Source organism: Styela clava, chromosome 13 (genome assembly GCF_964204865.1).
Source record: "Styela clava chromosome 13, kaStyClav1.hap1.2, whole genome shotgun sequence".
Lineage (NCBI taxonomy): Eukaryota > Metazoa > Chordata > Ascidiacea > Stolidobranchia > Styelidae > Styela > Styela clava.
In genome coordinates, this window is record NC_135262.1 from 8,127,316 (window position 1) to 8,137,757 (window position 10,442).

Genomic DNA, 10,442 nt, shown 5'->3' on the forward strand with positions numbered 1-10,442 from the left:
AAATAACCACTGAGTTCCCTCAATTTTCCTTAAATTTTGTAAACACAACTAAAAACTGTTGAATAAAATGCCGAATTAGCATTAATAAGTCAATGGTTTCACGCAATCGTGGTGAAAAGTGATTGGATGGCGACTTAAATATCAAGTCCAGTCATTACTTGGAATTCGTTTTTTTAGTGCGATGACTGATCACACGTCACGTTACGTGCAAGTATTTGTCATGTCTATCAGTCAATGTCAAGACAAATACCTACTCGCATGAAACATGACACGACTAAATTGTCTGCTGACTTATAGCTGCGAACTTAAATAGATATGTAACAATTACATATACATGTGTTATTTCATTTAAAGAAAAATTCAAGAGCTCATTAAGTATTTTTTGTAGCCACTTTGATTTTGTAGACTTCGATCAAGTTCTATTCCGTTGTAATATTTTCTAGCTTCGATGGTTGCAAAGAGAACCTGCTTTTTCAACTTTTTATCGTGCGTATACGGCGATCGATCATGTATATATGTATAGCCAATAAAATACACCAATATAGCCAATACAATATTATTATTTTTACGTTGTTGTGTAAAGGCCGATGGGAGCAGTCCAGTCTTTAACTCGATCGTCATTGCACCCGCTTGAATTTTGGGTATTTGAGCAAAAGTATTATTATTAGTTGTAAATCGAGTTTAACTCAGATTCTTTGAATTAGGACAAAACAAGTTAATCATAACAATCCATTTTCTAACTATAGTTGTTGCGCATCATTCTCGTCGCATGCGATAGTTTTGATCGGACAATCAAGATTAGATCTCCTGCCGTGCTCGATAGTATATGAACATGAGGAGAATTTATTATATATAAGCACGTCACGATTTGTATTGAAAAATCGGGGGAGGGGGGGGGGGGGGGGTATATATTCCTATAAGATACTGTAGAATTGTGTCGATCAAGTTGGCAATAATATACCAATTGTGTGATGGTGGTGTGTATATATTTGTTGTTGGGATTGAAGATCAGGTAATCTAGGAAAGCGGGTGCAATGACGTTCGAGTTTAAGATTGGACTGCTCCCATCTGCCTTCACACAACAACTTAAAAATAATAATATTGTATTGGCTATATTGGTGTATTTTATTGGCTATACATATATACATGATCGATCGCCGTATACGCACGATAAAAAGTTGAAAAAGCAGGTCCTTTTTGCAACCATCGAAGCTAGAAAATATTACAACGGGATAGAACTTAATCGAAGTCTACAAAATCGAACTCGGTAATCATTCCAAAAAAATCTAAGGCTAGGTTAAAAAATGTAAAATTCATGTAGATATTTGCGCTTCACGTACGATCGATTGTTCTCGAAAATATTACGACAATATAGATGTTTTGATTATATTTGCAAATCTAGTAATATGTTCTTGTACCTTTCGAACTGAGACGCAATACCCTTCCAGATTTTTTTACCTTATGGATTTTATGTTTAATGCAGTCTAATCACTTTACTACCCAAAGGCTTGGAGCATAACTTATTTTTGCGAAAAAGGTCGTCATGGAGTATGTTTATTGATGAACAACTCGAAGTGGCTACAAAAATACTTAATGAGCTCTTGAATTTTTCTTTATATGAAATAACACATGTATATATAATTGTTACATATCTATTTAAATTTGCAGCTATAAGTCAGCAGACAATTTAGTCATGTCACGTTTCATGCGAGTAGGCTATTTGTCTTGACATTGACTGATGGACAAGACAAATACTTGCACGTAACGTGACGTTAACGATGTGGTGTGTGATCAGTCATCGCACTAATAAAACGAATGCCAGGTAATGATCTGATTTATGTCGCCATTCATCCACTTTTCACCACGATTGCGTGAAAACATTGACATTTTTGACATTGACAGTTTTTAGTTATGTTTACAAAATTGAAGTATAAATGAGGGAACTCAGTGATTATTTTGTCTCAGAAGGATTGTAGTTTAGCGTTAGTAATCAAAAAAACTTCTGCGACGGCACTTTTTGATGGCAGCAACCACCCTCCTACACCATGACTCAATGGTTATTTCGTCTTCGGTAGGATTATAGTTTAGCGTTAGTAATCAAAAAACTAGAGCTATCGAAATATCCACATCGATAAATATTTAAAGCAGTCAGAGTGATGACAATGGATTCTAAGGTGGGTTATGCTATGCAACAGTACTAATGACGGGAATTTCAGTTGACTAATTCTTTGTCTACATATGAGTTATTTTCTAATGCTAGAATCAAAATGTTAGAGAATACAGTATATAAATATTTCTTGAGCAAACACCATACTGTAATGAATAAGCACACTGGCCAATTTATTAATATACCGGTAAGGCGGTAACGATTTGCAGAATTCCGTTGACAAATCAAATGAAATACACGACTTGGCAAACGCAGTACCGGTATTGTATGTAACCTAGTAGCCTAAATTTGGGATTGGGCCGGAAAGTTCACCAGAAGAGGGTGGGTCACAGACAGTGGCGTATCCAGGGTGTGGCAGCCATGGCTCGTGCCATGGGCGCCGTTTGAGCAGGGGCGCAAAGACTGCAAAAAAGTATTAATCATGAAAGGTTTCAATGAAATAATTCTAGATTGGGAATAATTGAATCTCGTATTTTTACTCAAATAATAACGTACAAGTACCTCAATTCAATAAGAGTCATTATAAATTTTCAAACAACTATCATGGGGGCGCATTTTTAGACTTTGCCATGGGCGCCATTCTACGTATATACGCCACTGTTAACAGATATCTAATTAATGTTTGTACCTATAAGAAACTGAAACAAATCTTAAAATCTTCTGATGGTGTTGTGTAGTTTTGGGCTTTAGCCTACTTATGCAGCACTTCTATCAGGGACTTTTTATGGAACTTGATTTTATGAAATTAGAGTACGAAAACACGCGTATGAATTACAAAAAACGTTTAGGATGATGCGGTAAATTATTTTACCGTTTCAAAGAGTTTGAAGAGAATTCCACTCTAAAAGTGATCTTTTTCCATCAGCTTTCAACCACATTAAGGCACTTTCACACTGCCGCATTGTAATTTCTAGATTTTCAATTCAAGTTTCAAAGTTTTTGTTTTCTTAACGGCATTGTATGTGAGAAACTAATAAAATGCCAAGTAGCATCTAGTTCACGTATAACCCCTAACTAAACAGTCTGCAGATCACTTCCGAAGGAGACGAGACGTTGAAAGAAATGACCAGATCAAATGCATTGTTATGTCATAACTATGTCAGAGCCAATAGCTGAACGAGAATATCGGTCAGAGACCGAAGACTTATCGATCGAAAGTTAGGTGATCCCCCAAAACAGAAACTGCGGTTTCGATTCGAAAAATTCTGCAAACCCGAACTGGATTGTTTTGATTAGTTTTCAGCCAATATCAGAAATGTAGGAAACAATAGCCAACTCCCCATGTCGTCGAAATACTACTCGAGGAAATACTTTTATGGAGAATTCTGCAAATCCGAACTGGATTGTTTCGATTAGTTTCCAGCCAATAGCCTATTTCTGTATTTACCAATCCTATAGTTTGTGTCAAATACAACGGCGCTAACCCAGGTTGCGACGGCTATTCAAACACAGCCTAGCGATATTTTGGTGGGGAATTCTGCAACCCCGAACCTGATTTAGGGATATGGACATTGCTTAAACTTTAAGGAGTAATTATAAGTAACGAGATACGATCTCGCGGCGTGTATCCTTCGCTCTGACTCAATAGTGTGGAAAATTTCTCGAAGGAAACTTGCGCATCGCGACGACGTCAAAGTTACAAGAGAGATATGGACAAGGCTCAAAGATTAATCACGAGATACGATCTAGCGGTGTGTATCCTTCGCTCTGACTCACTAGCGTGAAAACTTGCTCATCTGATACGCACACACACATTCAGCGCGTCTCGAAAATCTCTCGATTTGTGAAAATCCAGATCTCTTCATCACTAATTAATTAATAACTCGCTAATTATACGACATAATTCATCCAAAATCAATAGGCTTCTGGTCCGAGATATGATGAATGTACATGCAAAATTTGGAGCAGATTCAACCACGCCTTCGTGAAATCGCGTGCATCTAACAGACACACAGACAGACAGACATACATACAGACAAGTACCTATCAATATACTTACCGATCTTAAGATCGATAAGTAATAACGGTACACAGCGGTGCATACATACGTCCAAGATTATGGGTTTTGAAAATGACCATACCGACCGAGAACGAGAAGTTAACAATTTGAATATGAATGACGGTGGTACAATATGATAGTTTACTTATTGTTAGATAAATTTAAAGCCGGTTTTATCAATTTTTATCACTCATTTTTATTTTATTTCATTCATGCCTTGGCGAGTCACGAATAAAATGCGGTGGGTCACATGGTGAATAAATACTTCGTCATAAATTACTTCGATATCACGTAACATGACACGTGTTTACACTGCTTTCTTTCGCTTCATTCAATCAGAATATCTCATTGGTTCATCAGAAAGATGCTCATTATTGCTGTACAAGATGTCGCAGGCACAGAAATTGACTTTTTTTTATTTCGGTGTCAAAATTGCGCAATTTATTTTTGAACACTGAATTCCACCGTTTCAAAAATCATTAATCTCATAATTACTAATGAGTAAGATATTTGTTTATATCAATTTGGATTTACATGTGTGAAAAATAAATGTTCCTAGTTTTGGTGGGTATACACGAAAACGTCGCTGTGATGAATAAATCGATGGTTTGAGAATTGGCGATTTCCTATCTGTAGATGGAAATAAATTTTCACGATCACCTACAACAATGGAAACAAGAAAAACAACGCTTGGTTGGCAATTTATAATGCTCAGAATAGGCAATTTTCCACCGAGTGGAGTGAGAAAATTATTGGATAACACACCCTATAATTGTATTTACCTTTTCTCCACCTCTGAGTGATTAACGAAACATGGTGTATATGAGATATTACAACGAGAAAGATGGTAAAATTATTATATCATCGACATTGGATGGGGTGGAAATGCGGTTTCAGTTTATAGTGTATCATGGTATGTTGAGATGCTGCTGCTAATGAAGCAAAATTACCGGAATGATTTTCCATCAAATATAAGACCAGCTGAATTATTTTTTTTTAAGATTGTACATCACACCATTCAAAGATTCAGTGACTCAACCTGCGATGATGTTTGCAGATACTTTACGAAAAACGTGAACGGACGACAGGTCTGTAAAAAATTTTGTGGTTTTCTGTGTCGCCGTTAAACAGTACTTTGATTGTTGGATGCCCAAGATTTTTATGGAGAAAAAGTGGCATATTCCCAAACAGCTTGTAAACATAATAACAGAACTGAGGCAGCTTAAATCAGTAATAACTAAAGATAACAAACGTACCCAACAAAATTCCGAAAAAAAAACTGTCCTGAATACTCTGACAAACCAGATATCTTTTTCAGAACATTGATGACAGCTTTTACGTGTTCGACCTCGGAGAATTGACAAAGCTGTACGCTCTGCTGGTAGAACTGCTCCCCCGAGTAAAACCATTCTATGCAGTAAAAGTTGCTCCTTATGATCAAGTAATCAATGCGTTGGTGGAACTAGGAACAGGCTTTTATTGTGGAAGCCAGGCAAATATTTCTTTATATAACTTTATTTATTTTATTATCGTTGATGTAAAACCGTGAGGGCTACAAATCTTGTTTTCTTGTTTATACGTTACCTCGAATATACGAGATGGGTAGTAGATCGCGTGTTTCCGCCTACATTCTATATCTGTGGTTAGCGTTATTACAGATTATCAGATTACAAATTTGCAGCAGATAATGCGGATGTCTGTAAAAACCTGCTTGCATGATGCTCACATAAACGCTTACTCTACCCAAGTGGTTTTCAACCTTTTGTTGGAGATTAAACCCAATGCATCATTCCAGAATCTCGAGAAATCCCTGTGAAACAGTTTAATTTTCTTTTGTTGTCTGAATTGTATAAAATACGCTGCTCTAACCTAACCATAGTAGTATATTTATCTCAACCCAGGTCATTGCATGAATCCCACTTACTTCAGCCATTCGCCCCACAATACACCCTAACTAGAAATAGTGGAAGAAGCGGTACCACACATTTAGAGGAACATTCATCATACTATATGCTATGATGGAAGTCAGTCAACAATACCGGTACTGCATTTGTCAATCGAAGTAATGTATTTTATATGATTTTTCAAACTTGTTAAAAAATGATTCTGTAAATCGTTACCGGTATATCAGTAAATTGACTACTGTGTTTATTAATTACAGTATGGTGTTTGCATAAGAAAGAAGTATAAGAATGTATTCTCTAAATTTTTGATTTTAAATTCATTCGACACAATAGTATTCTTGAGTCCCTATCAAGCAATACTAGTCTTTCCACTCTCTGCTGTTTCTATAGGATGAACTTCTACAAGCAAAACGACTTGGAGTGGATTCGGAAGAAATAATCATGGCGAATCCTTGTAAGCAAATTTCACATTTGCAGACAGCAAAGGAACATGGCGTAAAAACGACGGTTTTCGACAACGAAGATGAATTAAAAAAACTGAAAAAATATCATCCAACATCAAGGTATGTATATCATTAGTGTTTTTTTGCTGTGTATGGTATTGTATACTTGTATGGTATTGTATTACAAGAGAGAGATTTTCTCTAGATTGGTTTTGAGGATTTATGTCCAAGAGGATGGTAAGAGAAATGTTTACAGTTTAAAGTATGGAGCTACGGCCAAACAAGCTAGGGATCTTATACTTATGGCAAAAGAATTCCACATGGACGTCGTCGGCATCAGGTTCGAATTTTTTACTGAGATTGGATTATTTCTGTTAGTAAAACAGAATGGTCAAAAGTTTTGCAAAAATGCACTATAAGATAGATGATAATTAGATGAATATCTCTTTGTTTATGTTATATTAATTTTGGCATTTCAGCAAGATTATTCGTTGATGATGGTGATGTCAAGTTTAATACGGAGTAATATTGCTAACGTTTTGAATATCTATCCAAGTCTTTTGACAACAAATAAAAAACGAAAAATGAATCGCATCAAGATTAACAATAAAAGCGTTTACAAAATTACGTATTTTACTATTTTACAGTTTCCATGTCGGCGCATTACCAGGAGATAAATCAGATCAGTTTAAACGAGCCTTGTTAGATGCAAAAGGGTTATTCGATTTTGCAGAGAAGAATAATATATCGTTCAGTTTGCTTGATATCGGCGGGGGTTTTAGAATGACGGATCCTTACTTGCGACAGGTATGGTAATGTTTAAGTACGGATCACAATTCATGCAGGAAGGTATTCTCGCGATTAAAAAGCATTATTTTACAAATCTCTATTGTTTACAGTCTATTCATTAATATTTCAAAGGGCAGATTGTGTCATTTCGGTGTGGCCGTTACCTTGACATCCATAAATAGATAATCCTTTATATTATTGTCTCGTTCGCATGCGTTCAGAAGTTGTACCTACACTAAAATACGTAATTCGTAAGGTTTAAATTCCTCAACCATTGTGATTAAACAGATATTTTCATATTTTAAGACTATGTCTTCGATTAACACTATTCTCGAAGAGTTATTTCCTATTTCAAAACATCCCGGCTTGGAAGTAATATCTGAACCAGGAGCTTTTCTGACTGACACTGCTTTTACACTGGCGACGAATGTAATAGGAAGAAGAGGTGAATTCTGTTATTAAAACTGACTTAGGTGATACGTTCGCAAATGAAACAAACGGCTTGAGTATTGTGCGCTGTTATTTAAACAATATATTTATCATTCATTGTTGAAACTTCGATCATTTTTTGTTGATTTTAAATATTTACATGGTACAGTATTGCTTTATTGCACACAAAAAATGTTGTGCTTTTTTTCAACCAGAAATCAAAAATCCCGAAAGTACATACGACTACTATGTGAATGATGGAAAATTTGGATCTTTTTTCTCCCTGTTTACGTTGAATAGAGACATGAGATATTTTTTTATATCTGAGGTAGGCACCACGTAATTTCAAGTTTTAGTAAGATAATGTAAAACTGCTGTAATATATACACTGCAAAGCGTAGTCACAGAGCATCAGATATGAAGAATACCATGTACAATACTTACATGAAATCTAATGCAAAATTTGAGAATTTCCAAATATCAAATAGTAGACTAAACAATTTTCAAATTTTTATATTCACGAGGTTGGATAATGATTTAAAAAACGTTCTTTACCCAAAACATCTATTTTTGTGCTCTCTAGATATCGAAATCGTTTTTATATGATTAGTAAAATCAAGCAACCCTATACTAAGGATGTACTGCACTGATATAGTCAAATATGTCAATAATTTATCATATGTCGTACAGTCAATGAAGCAAAAATCAACATTCAAGTCCAGAGTTTGGGGTCCGGTATTGACATCTGATGATGAAGTGATGGACAAGGTTTTTCTCCCCAAACTTGATATAGGAGATTGGATATTCTGGAGAAGTGAGTTTTATTTACTGTAGAGGGACAATAATAGCATTGATACTTCAAAGTATATGGAAAACAGATTTCGATGCATCCAGTAACTTGTCTATACTCAAACTAACCACTGAATGTCTTGAGATAGTGTGGACCTCCCGGTCTCCAAGGAAAGATTCATCAAAAATAAATAATTTAAACTAACAACAACCATGGTTGCTTGCTTGTAGTTTGTTAACGTGTCGTTTATTAGTTCATTCTATTATGCATCAGGTATCGTATGTCACTGACTATTTTTGTGTTTTGATTTTTTAGATATGGGAGCATATTCTTTCGCATTCAATTCTAGTTTCAATGGGTATAAAACAAAAACATTTTATGATGTCATTTCAAAAGAAGATTTGTGAGTATTATAATAAAGCTAATACAATTATTTAGAAATATTTTGTTTGATTTGTCTGTATAGTAATCATTGCTATAGTTTATTTGCTAATTCTTTTTAATTCTTCGTACAGGGTACTTTTTCAACAATTGTGCAAGAAGAAAACGTCTTCCCGTTTTTGTTTCAAAAACTTAGAATATAAATGAAGAAGAGGAGTAACGAGGAACTCGCTCGATTTATTGTTACAAACATATTATTCACATAGATTTAAAATGACACATAAGGAAGCTAGAACAAGTTGCAGTAACTTTTGATAAATGCACCATTTAATATTATTATTGCTTTGTATTATAGAAGAAATTTAGAAATATTAAATTACACCTACTTTACATTTTGTTCCCTATTGGATATAATATTTATGTAGATATGCGAATTTCACATTTACCCGACTGTTCTCGAAAATAATACGAAAATAGAGTTGTTTTTATGTCATCTACCTATGTATTACAATGTCATTGTACTTTATAATGGAACGCTTTACCCTTCCGTATTTTTTTAACAAAAGGCTTTTATGTTTAATGTAAACTACCCTTTTACTACTCTTGGGCTTGGAGAATAACTTATTTTTGTGAAAAAGGTCATCATGAAGTATGTTTGCTGATGAACCACTAGGAGTGATTACGAAAAATACTAAATAAGTTATTGAATTTTTATTTTTCTCCATATTAAATACTAATTGTACAATTGTTACATATCTATTTAAGTTGCAACCTTCATGTCAGAAAACAATAATTCTGTCATGTCACGTTTCATGCAACTATTTGTTTTGACATTGACTGATTGAAATTGAGTGACTGAATACCTGCACGAAACGTGACATTAACGACGTGATTTGTGATTTGCCATTTGCACTATTTGCACTATTTGTAGGGCTTGGAATGGTTAATCGGTTAACCGATTTTAGATGGTTAACGCTTCCGATTTATTTTACCCGTTGACTGACATTTCAGGTACAAATCATCTCTATAATGTACGTTTCTTCTAAAAGGATTACGTCATCGCAAATTTATCTCCTGTCACGTTTAATCCAAAAGAATACAACCAACTGTATTGCTAAGGACCCAATGAATGTGGAAAATATTTGAAGTACCAAGATTGCTGATTATGAAAATTTGACAATGATGAATTCAGAATCGGTTTTCGGTAAAAATATATTATTGTTCACGATTTTATTTAAAAATCGTCCATTCAATGTGCGTAGTCAATGCTGTTTTTCTATATGATATCTCGAAGTAGAATTTGCACATCAAGCACTAAAATTATTTTTACATGGTTGACATTTAGTAACGGAATCGGGTTTTACTAAAATACTTCCATATGTCCGAAAAACGCTGCATATCTCTTGCAGCAGAGCGATCACGAAACTAACTATCTCGAAACTATCTCAATTCGTGAATAATTTTAAGAGACACCGGAATAAGATCAGGCAAATTGCTTTGTAACCATTATTACGTAATGGACTAAAATTATTACGTCAAA

At 34.7% G+C, this 10,442-nt stretch overlaps 1 protein-coding gene across 2 annotated transcripts; it reads left to right on the forward strand.

Annotated features, from left to right (window-relative positions):
- The first annotated feature begins 1,991 nt into the window (after positions 1 to 1,991).
- On the forward strand, positions 1,992 to 9,803 carry LOC120333372 (ornithine decarboxylase-like). 2 transcript variants are annotated; one of them, XM_078119634.1, is made up of 10 exons: positions 1,992 to 2,174; positions 5,168 to 5,254; positions 5,485 to 6,633; positions 6,719 to 6,853; positions 7,161 to 7,320; positions 7,609 to 7,747; positions 7,947 to 8,059; positions 8,422 to 8,545; positions 8,837 to 8,924; positions 9,037 to 9,803. In XM_078119634.1, exons 3-10 carry the CDS (start codon positions 6,512 to 6,514, stop codon positions 9,107 to 9,109), a joined length of 954 nt encoding a protein of 317 aa, XP_077975760.1. In that variant the 5' UTR covers positions 1,992 to 2,174; positions 5,168 to 5,254; positions 5,485 to 6,511; the 3' UTR covers positions 9,110 to 9,803. The 2 variants fall into 2 exon arrangements, with proteins under 2 accessions (XP_077975760.1, XP_077975759.1); XM_078119633.1 differs by having other exon boundaries at positions 6,461 to 6,633.
- The last annotated feature ends 639 nt before the right edge of the window (positions 9,804 to 10,442 follow it).

Coding starts and splice junctions, on each gene's coding strand:
- LOC120333372 (XM_078119633.1), top strand. Junction 7,321..7,608: donor CGGATCCTTACTTGCGACAG/GTATGGTAATGT, acceptor TCATATTTTAAG/ACTATGTCTTCGATTAACAC. Junction 8,925..9,036: donor GTCATTTCAAAAGAAGATTT/GTGAGTATTATA, acceptor TTCTTCGTACAG/GGTACTTTTTCAACAATTGT.